General features: G+C 42.0%; 1 protein-coding gene across 1 annotated transcript in view; it reads left to right on the top strand.

The window, feature by feature from the left end:
• Positions 1 to 24,063, top strand: part of palld (palladin, cytoskeletal associated protein) — a 46,674-nt gene that overhangs the window by 12,809 nt on the left and 9,802 nt on the right. The window contains 9 exon segments of the mRNA XM_061778285.1: positions 6,328 to 6,503; positions 7,340 to 7,406; positions 7,740 to 7,857; positions 7,939 to 8,001; positions 9,160 to 9,301; positions 9,491 to 9,514; positions 10,257 to 10,376; positions 11,178 to 11,577; positions 23,539 to 24,063. Of these exon segments, the coding sequence (XP_061634269.1) occupies positions 6,328 to 6,503; positions 7,340 to 7,406; positions 7,740 to 7,857; positions 7,939 to 8,001; positions 9,160 to 9,301; positions 9,491 to 9,514; positions 10,257 to 10,376; positions 11,178 to 11,577; positions 23,539 to 24,063 (1,635 nt within the window).

Genomic DNA, 24,063 nt, shown 5'->3' on the forward strand with positions numbered 1-24,063 from the left:
AAATTTTTCATAATTTCTTTTTGTATTTGTTGTCTAATACGTTCATATTTTTTATATTTGTGTATTATTTTTGAATATTTTTGTACTTTTCATCTAATGTGATTCGCTTTCAGTCAAAGTTTTTTTATTTAGTCTACTACCTTAGTATTTTTTTTGTAATTGTATATATTTTTTTTTATCAACTCTTATATTTTTGTCTAACTTGTTTACATTGTATTTGTGCAGTATTTTCAAATATTTTCAGTATTTTCTTATTTTTCCATTTTATCAAATAATTTCTGATTATTTTCTAATATTTGTGTAATTTACATCTGTTATTTATGTTTCTTTTGTGATCTAATATTTTTAGTTTTTCTTTGGGGGGAAAAAAAAAAGAAAAAAAAAGGGTTCTTGTCAGATTAGAGCTGAGTGTTATAGCTAACCCTCCAGTTTTGACTTCCCATCAGTAGGCTAGCGATGCAAATTCATGAATTTGGCCAGATAGCGAGCATTATTTGTTATGCTCTTGAATTTCACCGTGCATAATGCGTGAATTTTAAGGTCTTAATGTCCAAGTCGGATTTAGCGCACATCTATCCGCCGCATCCGCGTCCCAACTCGTCATCCGGCAGCTGTCTGCCGAGTCCGGAATATTCCGCCTGACCTCCGAACCCCCCGCTGTCGTGAAATGTCTTCTTCTGTCATTCCTGCCTGTATCATCTCTGGCTGGCCTCCTTTTTGTCCCTCTTTGACGCTCGAGATGTTATCCTCCTCATTATAATAATTACAAACCGTGCCGAAGCAGGTTGAACAGAGGGACTGGAAGAGTCACAGAAAGGCATAGAAGTCCGCGTACTCGGAACTCCTTGTAGACTTGTCGGTTGCTCGTCTGGGCCACATTGAAAGGAGAACTTGGGTTGGAAAGATATCTTTTTGTGACACCAGTCCTGGAATATTTCTGCCACACCTTGTTTTCACCTGACATTATAGGCTGATTTTATTCTATATACTCGAAACTCGGTTGTGGTGAGCAGTGCGTGCCAGAAAGTCTTGACTAAAACCGAACTGTATGAAATCCACAGCAATTTTTCCCATAGGAAATAAAGTAAATTCAATTAATCTGTTCCAGACGCCCAAAAATATTTACAAACAATATATTTTTTAAAAGAATAAGTATATCTTTACATACAAAAACAGTGGGAAAATTAATATAAATCACTGATGAAGTTGATAAAAACTTTTTGTAGACTTGTGATGGCATATGGAGGAGGGAAGAGGGTGGAGTCATTTTTTGTACTTTAGTATGAGTTCTTTCTTGAATTCTATCGTGTTACTCACTTTTACCAATGGGGAACTTTCTGTCATATTGTGTAAAGGAGGGTGTTCAACAGATGGCAAGACGTATTGCACAATACAAGCCTTTATTAAGAACTCAAGGCAATAATAAGCCTACCGGTCTGCTTGGCAACACTTGGACAAGTTGGGGTAGCATCGGCGTAACGTCCTGTCAAAATCAAGGCTTGGGGAGGAAAAAAGCGCTTGTATAGTAAGTTTCACTGCACTTGTTTTTCCACCCCATGGTGGCTTATTTAGAGGTCGTACTCAAACTATTTAATTCTTGTTCATTGAGTGTGACTGTTAAATCAACAACATTTGGCCCAAGCAAGTGTGGCAAAACTGTGTTTTTATAATGCAGGCTTTTATTTTGAAGGTCTGACTTTTGGTAGAATGTGCTACGCAGATATTTCCTTAGTGTTGCCGAGCAGACCGGGAGGGTTATTGCCTTGAGTTGCTAATTAAACCTTAATACTCCTTGCCATCTGTTGAACCCTTTTTTTACTGAAATTGTTCGAAAGAATGCACATCGATTTGATGAATGAAAATGAAAATCAAGCGACTGTATAAAAACTGGGACAACGTTTAGACAAAGAAAATCGTCCAATTGAGTCATACGTAAACTAGAGCACATGAAAACCGAAGTTCCACTGTACTTGTTGAGAATCCTCTCATTTATGAAGCGCTTATTGTTGTTTTGGAGTGTAGGAAAGTCGAAACCTCATCTGCCTTCTCTTTGGACGTCTCTATTGTCGTTTGTAATTCAAATCTGAAGACAAGTGCTGCGGGTCCAGCTGCACTCTGCTTGAACACGTGCGGTGAACTAAGATCCTCAACGTTGGATCAACAACAGACAAACGTATAACTACGTACTCTCTGTCCCAGCTATAAAAAAAAAAAAAAAAAAAATGCATCCTACATTGATTATGTGAATTGTGCTTGCTTCTGAGCGTTCTCCCACGCTTCCTGTGCAGCTCGCATCCCCGCCATCTGGCACGGGACGCTTTTAAGGCTTGCGGTGAAACGAGAGAGCCGCTCCGGCGGATTTTCTGTCAGCGGCGGCAAAACTAAAAACAGGGTGAGCGCAGGCCAAGGTGGCTCCTAGCACGCACTCGGATCGCCAGTGCACAAAACTCTTTTATTTCAATCTCTGGAAAAGGCACTTTTTAGATGGTGATGGTTTGGATGGCGGGCAAACGTTTTCCGCGAGGCCCGCATTTGATATTTTTTTTATTTTTATTTTTTTAAATGGACAGATGGGGCAGGTCATTGCCAGAGGAGGTTAAAAAAGAAAGTGGAATCAAATTTGTATTTAAAACATGCAAAATAGTTGGTTATAATAATTCAAATTTTTGTATTATTATTTCTAAGTAATTATAATTACCTTAACTATTTGATAAAGTGAAAAAAAAAAAATAGTTTCCAAATATTTTACTATTTTTTTGTGAAATTGTTTATTGATAAAATAATAAGGCATGCTCATTTTTTAATCGTATTTTATAATCGATGTAGGACTAACTGCCGGATATGCGGACCAAACTCTTGACTCCGGTCGTACAGGGACCGAACAGCAAAATAAAAGATGCACTTGTATTTTAAATTTTATTATTATTATTAATAATAATAATATTTTAATTAATAAAATGTTAAAGAAATATTTGTAAAATAAAAAAATATATTTTTAGTTTTGTTAAATTTTACTCATTATGAAAACAGTTAACAATTCCAAACATTTCATTAATACTTTTATATATATATATATATATATAATTTATTTTACGAATTATAAGTTCATTCTACTTATATTTGTTATTATAAATAATAATTTAACAAATAAAGGATACATACTAATCAAAAATATCAAATATTAAGAAATACATTTTGATGACGCAATTTTAGCAAATATGCATAAAACATGTACACAACTGAATTAATTCTGATGGAAAAAAAATGAGAATTTATTATTTTCTTCCTACGTGTAACTCTTACTTATTTTACATGCACATTTAAACTTTGAACCCATTTAATCCAGGAATGACTTGGCCCGTGTGTTCGTTTTGATAGATGTTTTACTGCCGCACGCCATCAGGAAATAAACGCTAACATCTGTTTCTCGCCGACGTTGGCTGAGTAATTACGTGCGATGATGCCGGACCATTAAAGTTGATTAATCCGGGACGTTGTTGTTGGCTGCAATGAAACCGAGTTCAGCTGTCGACTCTTATGCTTTTCGTCAGATTGATTTTACCTTCTTATTTATTTTTTTTTTTTTTAAACTCTCATTCTAAGTGTTGTCCAAGTACTTTTGCACATAGTTAGCTTTTCGTAAACTAAGGACTTTGATTCGGATCACTTGTTCCTGGTGTGGTGCGTTTGAGTTCATCCGTTTTCTGAATTTGTGAGTATGTATACTACTACTGTACATTCGCTTTTTGCGCTAGCATGCGCTGATCACCTGTGTTTAAAAGGCAATTCGAGTGTTAAGGTATATGTGTGTTAGGTTTTAACAAGGGATGGGCGAGTACCGATGACGGGTAGCGATATCGGGTCGATACCGGTCTTATTTCAACTTATTGCGGACTCGTGATTGGCGCAGGCCGCTGATACCGGCCACCGATATGTTAGGCTATTGGAACGTCTGCTGGTTTTCGTGTGCGCGTTGTTCGAGGGAAGTACTAGCGGTATCGCTACACTGTATCGGCGACACACGACGGCTGGTTTCTCAAATGATGGAAGGTGGGTCAACTTTTTGTGAACAAAAACACTGTAACTTGAATCTTCTGTGACTGGCGTGTTACGTTTCAGCCCATCTGTTTGCGCCGTTTGACAAAAAAGGAGCACTCATTTAAGACAGACTGCTACGTTAACGTCTCGAGCTAGCAAACGCTTGTGATCCAAAGGTAGAGTGTTACATACATGTGTGTTATCTTTTAATGTTTGGAATTGGTATTGATAAACATTTTGGAAGAAAATTAAAAAGTGGTTTGTCTCTTCTAAGACTGGCGTGATGCGTGTTTTATCGTTTGGAGTCGGTATTGACCAACTTTCAGTGATCCAAACACTGCAATTTGGATCATCTGTACTTAGTGCAGTACATTTTAGTCCGTTTTTTTGTGTGTCATTTGATGAAGAGCGCAAAGTGAAGACGTAGACTGCTATGTTAGCTTCTCGCGCTAGCATACGCTTGTCGTTTGTGATCAAAAGGTAGAGGTTATATGTGTGTGTAATGTTTTAGATTATGTTAATGGTGGATGTTCAGCCAAGGCCGGTATTGTCCAGCTTTTTGTAAACAAAGGACTGAATCAATTGTATATGGTAATTGATGAGAAGGAACGCAAAGTAGACGACGACGTTAGCTTCTTGTGCTAGCATACACTCTTCACGCGTGTGCACGCCATTTTAACGTTCTACTTGACACGAGTGGAGGATTCTCTGCCAGAGTCGGTATTGAGCAACTTTTTGTGAACAAAAACACAAATTTGTATTTTCTCGTGAATATGTGAGTGTTTCAGCGAGTAGTTGTTAGTTAAAGTCGCAATGAGAGAATGGCGTATTGTTGGGGGTTTACTGTATTTCATTCGCACAGTTTTCTATTGCTTCACAAATTGAATTGGAATTAAAACTGACGTCAGATAGCGAGAGAAACGTGTGAAAATTTCCCGGTAAGTCGTCCGTCTAAATTCTTTCAAACCCTCGTTTTGTTTTGTTTTTCTTCCTCATCCGTCTAAAATCACTTCGCAGGTCTGCTCCCCATTGTGTTAACACGGAGCCTGACGTGTCAAAACGAGACCGTCGGCCAAGGTTAAGCACTTCCTGTCGCGATAAGACGTCGCAACACGCCCAGTCGGATTCAGCGCCGCCCGTCATCGTCACGTCCACATTATTCCTCCCTCGCCCCCGCCGCCGGACTAATTCTCAAACGGCACTTTCTCCAGCTCACGCTGTCAAGTTGTCAATCCTCCAGCATGAAACGTCGTCTGAGTATTTTGTCCGATGCGTCGCTTTGTCTGAAACGTTCAGATGGGTCACATATTAGCAGAGTTCACACTCGTTTGAAACGTATGAATATCTTTCTATCAACGAGGCCTGTGTGCTGTCTCTTTAAATAGTGCGGTTGGGACATCCTTAATGAAAGCAACTTTAAAAATAAATAAATAAATACAATTAAAAAAGGTGTTTTAAGTGTTTGCCACTCACTAGAGCATAAATCAACTTTTAGTATGGTTGGAAGGAAGGGGGGGAAAGGGTGGCTCTGCTTCCCGTAAACGCACTTCCGCCTCGGGGCTCGGGGTTGGCTGACGACTGCCACTTGACTCTCAGACGGCCGCGGGGAGGCGTGTGTGTGTGTGTGTGTGTGTGCGCGTGCGTGCGTGCGTGTGAAGGGTGTGACGGGGGCGAATGAGTGATTTGTAGACTTGCAGGCCTCCATCATGCGTTTGGCAAACCAACATGTATTTAAGTTTCGCCGAAACATTTTTGGTGGCGACCTCACTGAACTCGAGAGAGTCTGAATTAAAGCACTCCTTGATCGTAACAGTATCGGCATAATATTTTGCCCCTTTCGTTTATGGCTAAATTAGAACTTGAGATACAGTATGAACCGGATCTTAACTTTGGTGTAGGGATAGGCCGATTACCGGCTAGGCAGATATTCGGCATTTTTACGCATATCTGCTCCGATTTATATATATATATATATATATATATATATATATATTTATATATATATCTCGATGCCATAAATTGATGTCAAAGCACACTTTTATGTTTCCCAGCGCTTAGGCCTGTCTAATAGAAGCTCCTCTCCTCATTTCAACATAGTTCCTTGGCACCAAAACGCTACAACATGGCGCCAAAGCACAACTTTTATATTAGGGCTTTGGTGCCATCTTGTGGCATTTTTGGAACATACGTTTTTCAGCGACTAAAGGAGTATAAGTTCCTGCGAATAGGTACCACTTAACAAATAAAGTGTTTTGACGTAAGCGTTTTGATGATGTCATGACGGTCCAGGTGGTTCTGCGAGGGTCGCGAGCTGCACAACTCCCCCGACATCCACATCTGGCGAGATGGCGAGCTTCACACGCTGGTGATCGCCGAGGCCTTCGAGGACGACACGGGACGCTACACGTGCGTGGCCTCCAACAGCCTCGGAGCCGACAACACCTCGGCCGAGGTTTACATCGAAGGTCAGCTGTTGCCTCATTTTTCTAATTGCAACGCACAGTGGTGCCCAGAGATACCAGTGACCCGACTTAAGAGTTCCTCGGGATGCGAGCTGTCATTCGGGCAATTTTTGCTTTGACTTGAGAGCAAAAATCTGAGATGCGAGCGCTGCGTAGTGGCGGTGAACTTCACTCCCTTCACAACAAGCACGCATTTGGCAGATTGTGAACAATTCTTCCCGAAAGAGGCTTCAAACTGTTTATTGCCACTCCTAGCAGATGTTTTCTGTCAAACAAAATATAAAACAAAGACAATTGCCCATTGTGTACAGTAAATCCGCAAAGTAATGAGCGCCTTTTTTTTTTAGATTGTTTATACATATTTTCAAGCTGTACGAACCTCCTCAGACTCTTATTTTCCCCACACTCCTCTTAGTCTCTACCATAGTCTTATAAACACTTTTTATACTCTTAAACACCTCTTAAACTCTTGAACGTACAATAATGCACAGTAGGACTGTACACTATGTACATTTTATTCCTTATAATGTGTTTTAATGTTTTGTTGTAGGCTGGGAAGTGTTTTTATTTTTTTTTTATTTTTTTTTATTTTTTTACTACAAAAAAATTACAGCATATATTGAAAACCCCACCGTATGGTGAATTATGCGTGATATGAACATGGGGGGGAAAAAAAATCCGGAATAGGTGAACTGCGATATAGCGAGGGAGCACTGTATTTAAAACAACCACGTAGCTCGACGACATGTACAGCTTGCTTGATTGATGGCGGAAATAATAATAATAAATACAAAAATGTAACCCAAAACTGTGTTGTAATTGTTATTGTCTGATTACAGGAGCGTCGTCATCAGACTCGGACGGAGAAGGCTCGCCGTCAAAGTCCAGATCGGGAAGCATGCCGCTGTACGTCGTCTTTTTATGCCTCGTTCCCATTGAACTTCAAGGTCAACGAGGTTGACTTTGCTGTGCAGCCGCTAATCAGCACTTAAATCTCACATACTGTTCGGGTCAAACTGGACCCATTTTTAAACATTTGACAGCGATGCGAATACCCGAAATGTCCGTCTTTCACCTTGAAATTTGATGAGTTTTTCTAAAAAAAAAAAATAAAAAAAAAACTAGGTCGAGGTGAGAAGTTGCCTTGAGACAGGCGCAAGATTTGCACCTATAGTATAGTTGATAGTTAATGTTTGTATTTGAAAACTTCCAAAATCAACTCTCCCTTTTCTCTTCTAGGCTGCAGAAGAAAATGACTTCCATGTCTCTGACGATACGCTCGGCGTCCCCCAAAACGCCGGAGGTGCCGCCGCATCGCTCCACGCTGGTCCAGTCGCTGTCGCAGCCTCCGCAGCGGGTGACTCTCCATTGCCGCCGCGCTGCCAAATGCCGTTTCAGGCCCTCGTGTTCAGGAATTTTGTGCATGTCGTCCCTTTAGACGCAGAGCCCGCTGTCGTCGCTGTATGGCGGCGAAGGGTCGGGTCCGCCTACATTCACAAAAGTAAGTGGAAATACAATCAACTTTTTATTTAACTTGTCATCCCGCTTCTGGAACCACAAGACAAATTTGGGTTACATGGCTGCCGTGTTGGTACAATAAATTGCAACGCTGTGAACTTTGGCCTCTCTCTCTCTATTTTTTGGGGGTCAGATTCTGTGTGATATATTTATTTCTTCACCTGTCATTTTTGCTGTGATTGTTGTAAGGTTTTCTTTACATTTTGGCAGGTTTTGACATATTCTTGGCAATTCTTTCCAGATATTTGTAATTTTCTGTCAGTCAATTTTATTTGTCGACGTAAGCCCAATTTGTCCGATTCTTCGCTGATTTTGCCAGATTTTTGTCATTTTTTGTGAGTCATTTTTTGTCTTCTTTTTCTGTATTTTGTCCAATGTTTACCAGATAGTGATTATTTTGTCGATTGTCAATTTGTCAGTTTTTGTGAGATCCTCTACCCAATTTTTGACATGCTTTCTGTTAGTTTTTAGTCTATTTTTAAGTCCTTTTTAAAAATTATTTATTTATTTATTTTACTTTTTTTCGTCCACTTTTTATCAGTTTTTGCGAGTTTTCTTTTCTTCATTTTTGACAGAAATGTATGTACGTGTAGTTTGCACATCATTTTTGGGTCTCCTTTTTCCACTTTATATTTGTCCAATTTTTGCCAGATAGTTAGAATTTTTTTGTCAGTGATCATTTGGTGACGTAACCCCAATTTGACATTTTTTTCACAGATTTTTCTCAGATTTGATCAGTGTTTAGTCATTTTATTTAATATTTTTTTCTTTATTTTGGCCCAATTTTTGTCATGTTCCTGTCTGGTTTTTTTAAGTCTATTTTTGTTTGTTTGGGTAAAGTGTTTTTTTGTAATTATTTTTTCTCTTTATTATTTTACATATTTTTGGGGTTAGTTTTTGTTGGTCATTTTTTGGTCCTTTTTGCTTTCGTTTACTATGTTTGTCCAAGTCAGTTGTCAGATTTTTGTCAGTTTTTGTGAGATTTTTTTTTCCCTTTTTTGCTCGATGTTTATCATATTCTTGTCCATTTTTGTTGCTGTTTTGCTGCATTTTTATCACAGTTTGCCAGATTTTTGTAATTTTGTAATTTGTAATTTCTAATGTTGTCATTGTTTTTCTTCTTCTTCTTGTTTTTATTCAGCTGCTGCAGGACGCCCAGGCGTCCGATGGTCAGGTGGTGGTTCTGGAGTGCAGGGTCCGCGGGAGCCCGCCTCTCCAGGTCAGGTGGTACCGCCAAGGCGAGGAGATCCTGGACTCCCCGGATTTTCGGATCCTCCAGAAAAGTACGCGACTTTTACTTTCTAACGCGAACCATGTTAATGCAAATTTTCCGCTAATCTTTCAATATTTTCAACATCGTTTATACTGTTCACTATTTGTCTATAACATGAACTGCTTCTATGTTTTAACATACCTGGCCATTCTACTAATTAAATGTTCTCTTTTTTTTCTTGGTGTGAAATGTACATCAGAGCCTCGATCGGCGGCGGAGTCAGGTACGCCCTATGATCGTTTGTCTGACTTAACAGGTGTAACACGCGGTGTAGCCAGCCAGGGTAAATACACTGAATAACAACAACGCACACACGTTCAGGTGTTCGCTCTCCAGACTGTGACTCACCTGGATGGACGCTTGTTTTGACTAACCGGTGTGCATACGACATGGAAACCGCTGTCTTCCACTTCCACGTCTCATGTGTCTGTCATGTCTCATTTGCTAACAAATAGCGTGTCAGCCTTGCAGTCGGTGTCTCGTTTCCACTTTACTGCTTTATCCCCAGGGTGACGTTTACACTCCGCACATTTGATTGGTGCCATGAATCGAAATGGAGTCACAGTGAAAGATTTGCAGTTTAGAAAAAGGGAGATGAAGCACAGTCGACCTACAATTACCTCAGGGTTTGGCTCAATAAGCACAAATACAGAGCAAAAAAAGTACCTTGACGGGTTTAAACCTTTCCTTGCCCAAGCTTGTAACTCATCTTACTCGTACATACAATCAATGTTCCCCATTGAAATGAATTGAAATGCCTTTAATCCATTCCAGCTCCCCCCAAAAAACTCCACAGGGAAAACTTAATGACATTTTGTTGGCGTTTTAGAATTAAAGAATGTAAATAGAGAACATTGGAGGATCTAAAAATGATCCCTGTGGGACCCCGCAGGGCATATAATCTACTTGGATCTACAGTACATTTCTTACAGTTGTTTACTTTTCTAATGTTTTGTTTTCCCCAGATGAGATCTGCACCCTGGTGATCGCCGAGGCCTTTCCGGAAGACGGAGGCCTGTTCTGCTGCACCGCCTCCAACTCGTACGGTGCTGTGAACAGCTCCGCCCAACTGACCGTCACAGCGGGTGCGTCCAATGGATCTTTTTTAATATGGCAGTTGAATGAAGGCTTGTATGGGAGGATGATGAGAATTGACCAATAGGTCTGGGTGTCACCGGACAATTCATTAAGTACACCTATTTTATGACAACTGTACAAAAATTTCAGAATATTTTGACCCTTTTGTGTAGCTAAATAGATAGCAGAGCTGTTTGTCGCCGTTCCAGTCCGCTTGCATTGGGGCCAAATGAGAGGGAACTGACCTGTGCATTACCAAGAACTGCAGATCTGCAGTGGAACTTTATCTTCCATTAAACAAATCACGTTTGATTTGGCCGGGATCAAGATTGAAACAAGAATTAGGACCGGAATCTGGATGCAGATTGGCATCAGAATCTGGATCAGATCCAGATTGAGATCAGCATCAGGACCAAGTTCAAGATTGAGATAAGAATTAGAATAGAAATCATGTTTAAGATTGACATTAGAATCTAGATGAGGCTCTAGATTGAAATCAGGATCCGGACCAGGGTCAAAATTGCTTTAGAGTCAGGACCAGAATTAGGATCAGAAACTTTCTGGAAATTTAGGGGAAATTTTCCACTCCTTTGTCACCCTAAGTGTACCTAATGTTGTGGTCATTTTGTGCACAAGCGAGTGCATCACACACTCAGAGGGAGAGTTGACTAAACAGGAAGTGCCTGAACTTGAGTGGGGGCTGCTTCAGATGAGATGATACACAGACACTGAGATAGATGAAAGCCAGAGTGAAAGCGGGCGGAATAAACTAAATATTCCCATTTTCCCTGATGTCGATTTCCCCTCAGGAGCCGAGGACTCCTCCTCCAGTAACTGCGTGTCTGGAGATAGCTCTGCGCTGGAGGATGGGGCGTCCTTCCCCCCACCGCCGCCCCCGCCCACCGAGATTAGCCTGCTGGAACTGCCACCCAAGATGCCGCCTCAGGAAATGGAGCTGTGGCCGCCGGAGGTCGAGGAAAAGCACGAGGAGACGATTTGTGCGCCCAACGGCCAGCGCTCCTCTCCACCGTCTCCACCTGCAGTACCTGCATCCCCGCCTCCGCCTCCACTTCCTCCACCTTCGCCGCCACCGCGATCTGACCACACTCCCGTCCAGATCCCATCAGACTCACCTCCCACCCCCGGAAAGTTGTCTCCATCCCCCGGGAGGGAGGCCCCGCCGCTTCCCACCAAGCCCAAACCGAAGCTGTAAGTACCTGCCCCCGCCTCTTGTCTGCACCCTGGGGGAGGGTGGACGGACGGCGGTGAGCTGGGGGGGGATCAGACCTGCCGCCAGGGAGTCGCCGCTGGGATACCTGAGAGCGTTGTGAAAGGGTTATAAAGGGGAAAAAAAGAGGGGAATACCGGTTAAGAAAAGCATTCCGCTGCCACGACAGTGTTGCCATTTGCCGGGATAGTCCGCCAGCTGCCGTCTGTATGTTTATGCACAGTGAACCCTTGCACATTAGAGGTTTGGCATTTGCCAAGGCGCTGATTTTTTTTTGGGGGGGGGGGGCTCTATCTTCCATTATTCAGTTTTTGTGCTCAGGACAAACCATGGGCAATAATAATTAAATGTAAATAAAATAATTGTCACCAAGGAACAATGTTGAAGTTAAGGGACGGGGGCTTCATTTCGTCAGGCCATAGCCTTGTCTAATGGCAAAAAAAAGTGCTTTGCCACCATCTTGTGGCATATACAGACATTTGCAAATGTTTTTGCATGGGCGTCAATTACTTATTTGTGGCATCGCTCGGTTTTTATCCTTTGCAAATAGCAGGGGAACACCGTCATCTGTGTCTCATTGGTTCTTTACATTTTCAATTGGCAAATGGAAATTTAAAAAAATGTAAACAGTGACGGATTATTTGTTATTTCTTTTTTAATACAACCCAAAAAACAAACAAATAAAAGAATTAAATGTTAGCCTCTGATCCAAAATACAAAATAAAAAAATGGGCCAATCAAATGGGTTTGATTTTAAGATTCACGAAAGCAAAGTTATTAAAGTCAATGAAAATAACCGAATCATAAAACATTTTCGTTAACTGAAAATAAAACTGAAATAAAAAGAAAAACGATAAGTACATCAAACTGCATTGTTTGTTCACAGAATTATTTAAACTTAATGTTTCTATCAAAAATGTCCATTTTCACCTTTATCAATTTATTCCATTTGTAAGCTTTTTAAGGTTGATTATTTTTGGATTGTCTAAAATTGTATCTTGTCGAGTTGATCCGAGCCTAAAATTGACATACGAAAAACCAGCCGTTTTGTTTTTCGATTGCCGATTGAAAATGGAAAGAAGGAATCTGTGTGCGCGATGTTTGTGTGTTTTGCCGCCTTTCACAGGCAACAGCGTGATGTGCGTCCGCATTCCTTTTGTACAGTCTCCGGTGTTTGGCTATGGCTCCAGAGTCCAGTTGCTCATTTTAGGACTCGCGTGGCCAAAACCTGGTAATTCACGAGACTCGATTTGACTTGAACAACGTGACTCGACAAAATTCTTTGCCGCTTTAGAAGCCTGTGCCCATAAAAGCAAAGCGCAGAATCCTTTGATTTGACACGTACAGTCAGCAGCACAGTGCGTCTGTGGTGAGCGGTTTTGCCTCACAGCAATAAGGTTCTGGGTCCCAATGGTTGTGTGTAAGTCCTGTGATTGACAGGTGTCAGCTGTTTTAGATGTAGAGAAAAGGAAAGGACCGATGGCAAAAAAGTTGTCAGGAGTGTTTACATCGCCGCAAACCGGAGTCGCTTTACACTGCGTTTTTCCGTATTTCCCGCTGGAACGGACGCTGATGATGGGATCTCAATTCTGATCCTGATTCTGATATCAGTTTCAAACCTGTACTGTGATCATGAGTTCAAATTTAAGATTCATCTTAATTACGATGCTCCTCGTGATTCTGATCCCAATCTTTATGAAAATCCTAATAGTGGTTTTTTTTCTGATCTCAGACTGAATTTTGATTTTGGTCCTGAATCTGAACCTTATCTTGATCTTAATCCTAATTGTGGTTCTTAATCCAATTCTGATTTCAATCTTGATTCTGTGTTCTGAAAAAATAGATCCTAATACCGGGCATTCTAATTGTAATCTTAATTAAGATTCTGTACCCAATCGTTTTCATAATTCGGATTCTGGTCCAGATCTGTATTTTAATATTGATTTGATTCTGATCTTAATCTTTTTGATGATCCTAACCTCAACCTTAAACACAATCCTTGTCCCTATGCTGATCTCAGTCTTGATCCTGTGTTCCGATCCCATTTTAAAATTGGTCCTGGTATCGGTCATTCTGATATTAATCTTAATTATGATTCTGAAACCAACCTTGATCATAATCCTGAGTCTGGTCCCAATTTCAGTTTTACTGGTTTGGTTCTGATCTTAATCCTAATTGAAATTCTTATTGTGATCTCAATCTTATTCCTGAACCTGGTCCCGATTCTGATTTCAATCTTGATCCTGTGTTCTGAGCCTGATATTGCTCATGATTCTAATCTTAAATCTTAAATTCTAATCTTAAATCTTTCTGATACTATTTCTGATCTCAATTTTAACCCTGATCCTTATTCCGCTCTCCATCTTAATCCTGATTCTGGTGCCGGTTCTGACCTCAATATTGATCCTGACACTGGTTGTGATTCTGATCTTAATCCTGATTGAAGTTCCTTTTCTGGTCTCAATCTTATTCCTGATCCAGGTCCTGATTCTGATCTCAGTCTTGATCATGAGTTCTGAGCTTGATGTTGCTCATGATGCTAACAATAAACGTCTGATTGTGGTCCTGATCTCAGTCTTAATACTGACCTTTATTGTGCCTTTTTTAAGTACTGTATTTATTTCAAACACACACATGAAATATGGTATATATATATATATATATATATATATATAGTATATACCAAGATATATAATATCTTTTCACCTGTAACAAAACGTGAAAACAACAACCTTAAAAACATAAATAAACAAACAAAAAGATCTCATTGTTAATCTTGTGGTCTGATCCTGATAGAATCATGGTTCTGATTGTGCTCTTAAGCTTAATTCTGGTTTGTGACACCAGGATGGAGATCTATTCCTTCTCTCCGTCTGTGTTACGTTGCTAATCAGGGCTGCGGCTGCCAGGCATTGGTGGAATATCTGCGGCGTGACTCACGGAGTGTTTGTGGAAGTGGAAGTAATCAAGTCCCTAATGAAGTCTTAACAATGGCTCCCTTTGCTGAGGTGTTGCTTTTGGTTTTGTATGCGAAATCGGCAGCATGTGTGCTTCGGATGTGGTTCACCGGCAAGTGAAAGTGAGAGTGGCTCACTTTCCTAAAGGAAGACAACAGAAAGAGGCCTGAGAGGGGGAACAAATCTGAACAAGAGTCAAGAAAAATCATATAACGTCCCATTGGCCTCCTGTGTTGAGAGATGGGCAGTCCTTAAATGGACATGCGAGGCCTGGGATTGGCTGAGATGCCAGGCCAACTCGGCGCGCAATTGGTCGGTCAGGCTAGAATGACCTGCATGGAATGGAGAAAGTTTCCAAATAAGGAAGAGAGCTGTCGGAGCTGACCTTCCTCTCAAAGGGGTGTGGGGGGTGGCTGAGTGAACAGTATGATGGAAGCGGGTCACGGAAGACCTGAGCGGACTCTTGTATGTTTGCGAGTTGACAGCATGGAAACTAAACGGTCCGCTCACAGACTGCAGACGGCGTGGTTCCCCGGAAAGAACGTTCGGCTATGCTGAACGCGCACCACCGCACGCGGATAAATTGTGCAATAATGTCAGTCGCAGGCAATCTTGTTATATCCAAATGAGGACCAGTTTCAGAATGTTTGTAAACAATCTGTGCCAGAGTGCTTCCGGCTAGCAGATAAGCGATTGACAATCGCTGACCTGAACTGAACTGTTGACAAATACTTTTCTTTGTTTTTGGTTGCGCCGCCAGATATATCCCAAAAGTTTTTTTTTTGTTCTTGTTTTTTTTTCCCCAATTTCTTGAAATAAAATCCAAATTAATCCATCAGAACCTGTGGGTGAGAATAAATCAAGTGGATGTCATAAATCCATGAGAAACGATTGCAAGATGCAGTAGTGACAGACTGGGAACCAAACCTCCATCATCAAGTTAGTGGAAGGTATTTTCTCACAGGTATGTTTAAAATGTTTGGTCGGATTGAAAGAAATTTCGCAAAATATAATGGCTTGCCTGCTAGCTAACATCAACTTTACAGAACAATATCCCTTTCCGCATCAAAACGTTACATCTATGCCATTAATCCGAGCAACAGAAAAGTCAATTCATTAGCCAGTTTCCATCGCGTCTATTCTTGAATCAATTGACTTGTTGAAATGTAAATTACGGCCAGCGTATGATGTCAATATTGTTCCTGGTTCTAAACCTGGTTCTGCATTTAGTCTTGATACCGGTTCTGATCATGATGTTAATATTAATCCTGATAATGATCCTAAATACGACCTCAGTCTTTATTCCTTATCCGGATCACAATCGAGACATGATCCCGGTTAGTATTCTGGTGTCAGTTTTCTTCCTGATTCTGATACTAATCTGGATCTAGATCCTGATTCTGATGTCAAGATTCAGATGCTGATTCTAATGTCAATCTAAATCTTGATCCAGATCCTAATTCTGGATTCAGTTTTCATCCTGGATTTGATTTTGATCTGCATGTTAATCCTGATCTCGATGCTGATCTCAAAATTAATCCTGGTTCTGATTTATTCTCAATCTCCACCCTCATTCTTATCCTGATTCCGATGTCAAATCAATCCTGGTTCTTTTAATCCTGATTCTGCTCATGAGCTAAATCGTAATTATTATAATGGTCCTAAATCTGATGTCAATCTTGCTCCTGGTCCTGATCCCGATTGTAATCTGTATCTTAATCCTGATTATGATCCTAATCATGATCTCAATATTGATCCCGATCCTTATTGTTTCTTAGTCTAAACACAATACTAATCCAGGTCCGCATTTTACGAAACAGTATCCTTATTCTGATCCCAATCCTAATTCTGATTGCAGCACCGATCATATTGTTCTGATCCCCATCTCACTTTTGAGTGTGCTAAAGGCCGTGATTCCGATTCAAATTCTAAACTGGATCCTTGTCCTTGATAATAACTAGACCTTCAGAATCCTGTTTATGGTTCCCATCCAAGCATTCATTTTGATTCTACTCGATCGCAGTCTTACTGGTGGTTCTTGTCCTGATTATGATCTCAATCTGTATTCTTGTGTCATGAGCGTTTGCAGCTGCTCGTGTGATGAACGCTGATGTTTTTACACTTCGACTGGCCTCTTAAGTACTGCCGTGACTCAACAATAGCAATGACTCGAGACCCTGGCCTCATGTTACTTTGACACATTGACCTGGACAACACCGGGCATGATCACACACACACACACACACACACGAACATCCAGTAGGACCCCCACTCCCGCCGGCCTCCATCGACACTGTGATTCATCAATAGGCTGGAAAACACTGCAAGCGCGTGGGCTTTAGACAGAAAAATAGAAATGAGTTAATTCCCACAGGTATTTGTTTTTAAAATGTTGAGAAACTGAATACTGAACAGATGAATCGTCCCCCTTCGCGCATGATGGATTCCCTTTTGAATGCACACCAGAATTTACACGCTTCCATGCAGTATGAGAATTTTTTTTTTTTTTTTTTAAACCCAACATATGTTGTGGTATGCTTTGGATCATGGGATCTGCCTTTTTTTTTTTGCTGATATTTGACACATGATGTGGTATGTTTTTCCTTTGAACAGATAGTTCTGTAGATGTAGCACCTTTGATGTGGTACGTCTTGGATTTTGGGAACATTTCATTTACTCTGTGGGCTCAAGCTTATTCAACCAGTCAATGAACGTGACACTCGCATGGCATAAACTGCTGTACGGGCCACATAAAAGCATTATGTTTCCGACACAATGGTTGTCAAGCGTGCCAAAGGAGGACCCGTGTGTCGCCGTGTCACATGATACATTTGAGAACGGCGCCTTCAAGCCATCTTCCTTTTTGACACCGTGACAAGCCGCAACGCAGGACATTTGATCTCCGCTTTAAGGACAAAGACAGTCGAGTGATTATTATCGCAGGGAAGATGCTTTACTCTAGAAAGGCTTTGTTGTGAAGGCTGTAGGAGGTGTGATGTGGTATGCTTTGGATCCTGAGCATTTCCTTTCCATGGGTAGATGCCGAACCAATAATGCTCTCCTTTGAATCGTGACTGTTTCTCATCCATAGATAGAGAGCTGGATATAAAGTGGTGTGCCGTGGATAAAGGCGTTTTTTTGTTTTGTTTCCATAGCTAGATAGATGATGGCCATATGATGTGGTATGCTTTGGATTGGAAAAAGACAGTCCAGCTGTTTTACTCTGAAAGTTCTTTTATTGTGAAGGCTGAGGGAGGAGGAGGAGGAGACGGCGGCGGCGGCGGCCCTCCCCGGCTGGCAGACAGCCTGACTCATGCGGCGGGAGGGCGGGCGAGGGAGGGAGGGAGGCAGAGCGCGTCTGTCAGCGTCTGGGCCGCCGAGCGAGCGCTCGCTATATAGGTTCGCTTCTACCTGACGGGGCTGCAGTCGTCTGCAGTCGTCTGCACGCTCCTGCACGGTGAGGACGCCGAACGCTCAAAGGTAAAACAAACAACAACAACAACAAAACAAACAAAAAGCCGTACCGTTTGCTCGGGACTCAAAGTTGAGGATGAAGTTGTGTATTTCAACTTTGATGCTACCGCAGAGAAGTTGAAATAGTTTCCTGTGTTTGTGCGTTTTTGGATTAGACAAAGGTAGCCTCTTGCTTGATTTGCGTAACTCTTTGAAGTGCTTCCTCTTCCTCCTGCTAATCCCATTTGATGGAGATGCCCGTCCCGTTGCGATCCGGAGAAGAATGCGTCCGTCATTCCTCGTGTGATCGAGGGTACGAGGAGGAGGAGGGAGGATGAAGGCGCAGAAGGATGGTGGTGGACGTGAAACGTGAGACGCAAAAGGAAGAAAAAGCTTCTCTGTGCTGCGTTTGAAAGAAAAACAGTCTGGTTCTATTTTACGTGTGTGTGTGCGTGCGTGTGCGCAATTATAGGCCGCGGAGGGCCTGGAGGCCGGATTGAATGGAATGGGGGGTTTGCTTTCGGAATGGGCCGAGGAGGAGAAAGTCTTTCTCAAAAGTCAGCTGACAGGGCAGGCGAGTGCGAAATAAAACCGCTCACGTCTTTTAAACGCGTGATACCTTGACCGTCCCGTCCGTGTTTTGGGGGGCAGCGGTCAGTCGAGATTTGTCCTGGAACATTCCTATCTGCATAGTTCTTGCCAAAGCTGTCTTTGAGGCTTTTTAACTCCCACTTTCAATGAGTTATGACTTACTTACATAAGTGTTTGATTTTTTTGTTTTTTGTTATTGCAGTTATTTTTGGGGTCAAATTAGTCATTGAGTTAGGCTGGGAACCATATTTGGTAACTAGAGCAGCGCTTAAGGTTTTATGCAAGTGTGCATGTCTCATTATTGTAATAATAATAATAATAATTATTATTATTATAGTTATTGTAGTTTGTATTATAATTTTTTGTTGGTATATTATTTTTGATTTTATTTTCTTGTTTTTATTTATGATGATGATAATTATTTAGAATTTAATTGACTTCTTTTTATAATTTATTGTCAATATTATTTATTATATTTTATTTGATCTTTTTAAGTATGTTTTTGTTTTATTTGTATAATTTTATTTGTATTGTTTGCATTTGTTTCATTTGTATTATTTTTATTATTATTTTTATTTTTTTAGATTTTTTGCATTTTATTGTTTCATTTGCCTTAATTTAATGTTTTATCGGTATTATAGTATGTATTGTAATTACATTTTTTAAATATTAATATTTGTATTCATTTTTTAAATCTATTATATATATATATTCCTTTCTGTAATTTTATTTTTAGTATTTCACAATAATAATAATAATAATTACTATTATTATTATTGGGAGTAATTGAAACACTTTTTATTACAATTCTGACTTTTGAGGTATATTTTATAGTAAGAATGTACAGTTTAATAGGATTTATTTTCCAGGATATTCAACCACAGCTTTTTCTTGTGTGGCTGATTGGCTTGCAGAAGTCACATGGCTCGACTACGTCATATGAGGATGCACGTAAAACTCATGCCAAATTTGGGAAATGATGACACGTTTCCTGTCCGAGGCCCGAATCAGCCGATGCAGCATTTTCGTGGCGCCTGACTCACACCGGAGAGTCTGTTGTTAGTGAACACTGGCATTTCCTACAGCCCCTGAACGTACCCCATGTCTCGTGCCTCTGGCCCGGCCGGCCTTGTTTGCAAACACCCATTACGACGTCATTAGCGGCCGTGCACACTGATCAACTTCCTGTACCCCCCCCCCCCCCCCTCCCCTCCGACGTTTCCTTTCTTCAGCTGGCTTGTAAAACCTTTAAAGCGGCCTGCAGCTGCGGCGATGCGGCAGCGGCTATTTCGATTGCAAGCAGAGCGAGACTGAAATGCGGTGTCACGGCTGGAATGAGGAGCGCGGCGAGGGCAGCGCCTTCAAAGCGACTTGCGGCTCGGCTCGCGAGTCGCTGGGCTCGGCCCGAGAGCGCAAACACAGCTGCGTTGTCATGGCGATAGAGGAACACTTCCCTCTTTAGTTCTGCCTCAGGACGCGTGAGCGGCGGCGGACCTTATAATCACGCATGACAGCCCTCTTTTTAAGTAGCCATGTTGTGGATTATGTTCTTTTTAAAAAATATTTTATATATTTGTCTTATTTTTTTTATTCGACTGCTGACCACAACCACCTTTTTTTTAATAACATTTATGCTTGCTTTTGGTTGTTGGACTTATGATGTGGTATGCTTTGGATTCCTTTCCATGTACACGTAGATATACAAACCCCAATTCCAATGAAGTTGGGACGTTGTGTAAAACGTAAATAACAACAGAATACAACGATTTGCAAATCGTAATGTGGGCTCGTCAGACCACTGCACACTTTTCCACTTTTCGTTGGTCCATCTCAGATGAACTCTGGCCCAGAGAAGCCGGCCGGCGGTGTTTCTGGCTGTTGTTGATATATGGCTTTTGCTTTGCTTGGTAGAGTTTTAATTGCATTTATAGATGTAGCGACGAACTGTGTTAACTGACAAAGGTTTTCTGAAATGTTCCTGAGTCCACGTGCAGGTAATATCCTTTACGCAATGATGCCGGTTTTTAATGCAGTGCCGCCTGAGGGGTCAAAGGTCACGGGCATTCAATGTTGGTTTTCGGCCTTGCTGCTTAAGTGCAGAGATTTCTCCAGATTCTCTGATGGTATTATTATTTATTTTTTGTTTTTTTTATCATTCCTTTTTTTTTTTTTTTTTTTTTTTGCCCCTTTCCCAGCTTTTTTGGAACGTGTCGCAGGCATGAAATTCAAAATGAGAAAATATTAGCAACAACAACAAAAAAACAACATCTTTCATCAGTTTGAATATTGAATAGCTTGTCTTTGTAGTGTATTCTGTTGATTATCTGCTGAAATAGATTTGCACATCACTGTATTCCGTTTATATTTACATTTTTACACAACATCACAACTTCTTTGGAATTGGGGTTTGTGTATTAAACATACGGTATGCTTTGGGTCGTGAATTTGTCTTTTCTATAGACGATAAGATACACAGATAGATGACGCGGTATGCTTTGGATCATGAGCTTTTCATAGATAGATCGATAGATAAGATGTGTTAGATATGTTGGTGGTCTTCCGTCTGTTGCGTAGTGACACGAGTGAGAGACGAGGCCGCGACGAAAAAGTTTCCCCTCCGCTGGTGCTGGAGTGTTCGCGCTCGAGCACAGCCAAAAAAGGAAATCGAACTGCTGCAGAACGCCTGCCAGCTGCCAAACTATTCCTGTAAAAGTCCTCTTTCGCTCCTTGGGGAATGCAAGGAGCAAATGTATATACATGCTGGACAGACGCTAGCGTGTGGGCCTTTTTGCGCGCGTGTGTGTAGGAAGGATGCAGAATTGTTAGAAAAACACTTTTCACGCTTGCGTGATGTTTTTTTTTTTTATTGTGATTGTTGGACATCTGGAAAAGATTGAGGTGGGGGGGGGGGCACTTGAACGCAACCCTGAGGGACTCCTAATTTTCTTTAAGTCTGGGATATGCCTTGTACTCCACAGGCACTAAGCTTTAAAGTTCCAACCTTAAACTGACCTACATTCGTGTTTTGTGTGATAAATTCTTTGCATTCATTGGCGATTGAAGCGTTCACTGGGCTCACCGGGTAGTCACCAAAACCGTAACCCCGCACAATAGAAATAAACAGACTGACTAAAATGCATCCACAATACAAGAAAAGCATGTTGAAAATTGCTTGCACTCTTTGACGATGCAATGTTAATGACTCAACAAACGTTTTTTTTGGGGTTTCCGGAAAAGTGACGGTTTCGAAGATGCGGGAATTCCGCCCCACGCCAGCGATATATTTTTTTATCCTCCGCGAAGAATGACTACTATTATTGCGGCGCGCTGAGGAGCTGAGAATGGCTATATGTACAGTAGATAGGTATTACACTGCCCCCATGTGGCCAAGCCGTGCACACCAGGAGGAGGAGCACAGTGTCTATTGAAGTGAAGTTAAAAAAAAAATGTCAGAACTGTTTAATTTTATTCCATTCTATTTAATCATGTCGTTACTGTATGCTTTTGGAAAGCATCCTATAGAGTGCTATTTTCCTTATTGAAAAACGCATTTTTATTTTGGGAGACTGGAGCGGATTAATTTCATTTCATTTCATTCACTCATTTTTGAGCGTTAGCTACGCGCGTGATCACGGAACGAACTAAACTCGTACCACAAGATACCCCCCAGTAGTCTGGTTTAAATGTCCTAATCTGTGTGTGTGTGTGTGTGTGTGCTCTTGTGACTTGTGGGAAGGAAAGGCAGCACGGCGCTGATAGCTTATCAGCCCGGAGCCGTCCGCAAAGAGCGGCTAAAACGTGTCGACAATGCACGGAGGAGATAAGTGTCACACCAGCAGTTCCCGTTGGTTGACACCGTGTATGTTTTCTTTCAAAGCGCATTGTTCAAATGTATGCGTGTGTGTGTTTTAGGTGAAGCTTTGCGCGGTTCCTCCTGAGGTGCGGTCGTCAGCGCGGTTGACTCGCTGCGTCATGATGGGATGGACGTCTGGGATTTGATTGTCATCTAAATGACGACAACTTGGAACTGTCAATACTATCCCCGTTCACACGGGCCAAATGACGCTGCAATGTGCATGCCAGGCCAGTAGTTGGCCTAATTTGAATTAGGAACGCTAGCACGCGTGCTAAAATGGTGACGTGCTGCTGAATTGTTGTTTTCACTGAGAAGTACTTGTGCATGTTCGTTGTACGATGTGGTATGCTTTGGATAATGACTGTTTTCTTGTCATAGATCGGTGATACATAGATGATGGATATCTAATGTGATGTTGTATTGGATCATATTTTTGACTGTTGATAAGAGTCGTCGTGATTCGTTCCCGTGATCAGGAATCGGGGGCAAATCACAACATTTTCAGATGATCGGTATAGCCCGAAAAAGATCGTCTCTAAGGCGCGGTGCTCCGTAGTGTCCGCAAAGATTGTGTTCGAAATCACCGCAAACTTTCGCGCTTGTCCACAGCTTGTTAAGCAAAACGAGGCACGGAGCGAGATGTGGAAACATTTCGCTTACGCGGCTAACAAGTAATTCTGCAAAGACTCACAGACAACAGCAAGGAACGGTTTGGCCGACAGGTTAATTCAAATGTGATGCGCTTCAAGGACTTAACCTTCAAATAGAAGTCTGAGTGTGACATATTTTTGGACAAGCAAACTTGTTACATTTGACAAGGCAATTAATGATTTTAGTGTCGTTGGTTGATAAGCAGAGTCGAGCACTAAGCAACCAACAACGCAGCTCCGCTGAGTCATGCATTGAATTAAGACGCACTTACCACATATGACTCGACTCGACATGAGCACCGGCGAGCGGAACGATCGCGTTAATGCTATGCTCCTAGCGCACGTGCTTTTTTTTTGTTGTTTCTAGACAGAACCTGCGAGGAGCCGTGTGAAAGAAAATTCAGATGGACGTGTTTGTTGTTTGTTTAAATGCAGCAACGCATCCCAGCTGAAGCAGCTTCAGGAGCAGATTCTATTGGAGCAGCAGGAAGCCGCCATCTGGCAACAGCAGGGCCAGGAAGTCCCGCCTCCTCCGCAGGAAGTGATCCCGTCCGACTCCCCGTCTCCGCCCCTCCCTCCTCCTCCATCCTTCCAGGAGCTGGAGAGCAGCGCCGCCATGCAGGCAAGAACCTTCAACTACGCCCGGCCCAAGCAGTTCATCGCCGCCCAGAACCCCGGCGGGGGTGGGGGCGGCGGCGGGTACGCCACCCACTCCTCAGGGTCCTCGGCCTCCAGCTTGTCGTCCCCCCTGTCCCCGCCCGCCTCGCACAAAGCCTTCGGCAAGATGGCCACGCCGCCGCCGTTCTCCAAGGGCGTGGACTCGCCCGGCTCGCCCTCCTTCCCGCCCCCACCGCCGCCCTTCTTCGCGTCCGCCAACTTGCCTTCGCCTTCGGGCGGCGCCCAGGACTTCCCTCCTCCGCCTCCTCCCCCCCCCCCCTCCTCCCCCGCCGCCGCCCGCCT

The sequence above is a fragment of the Phyllopteryx taeniolatus genome, chromosome 7 (genome assembly GCF_024500385.1).
Source record: "Phyllopteryx taeniolatus isolate TA_2022b chromosome 7, UOR_Ptae_1.2, whole genome shotgun sequence".
Taxonomy (NCBI): Eukaryota; Metazoa; Chordata; class Actinopteri; order Syngnathiformes; family Syngnathidae; genus Phyllopteryx; species Phyllopteryx taeniolatus.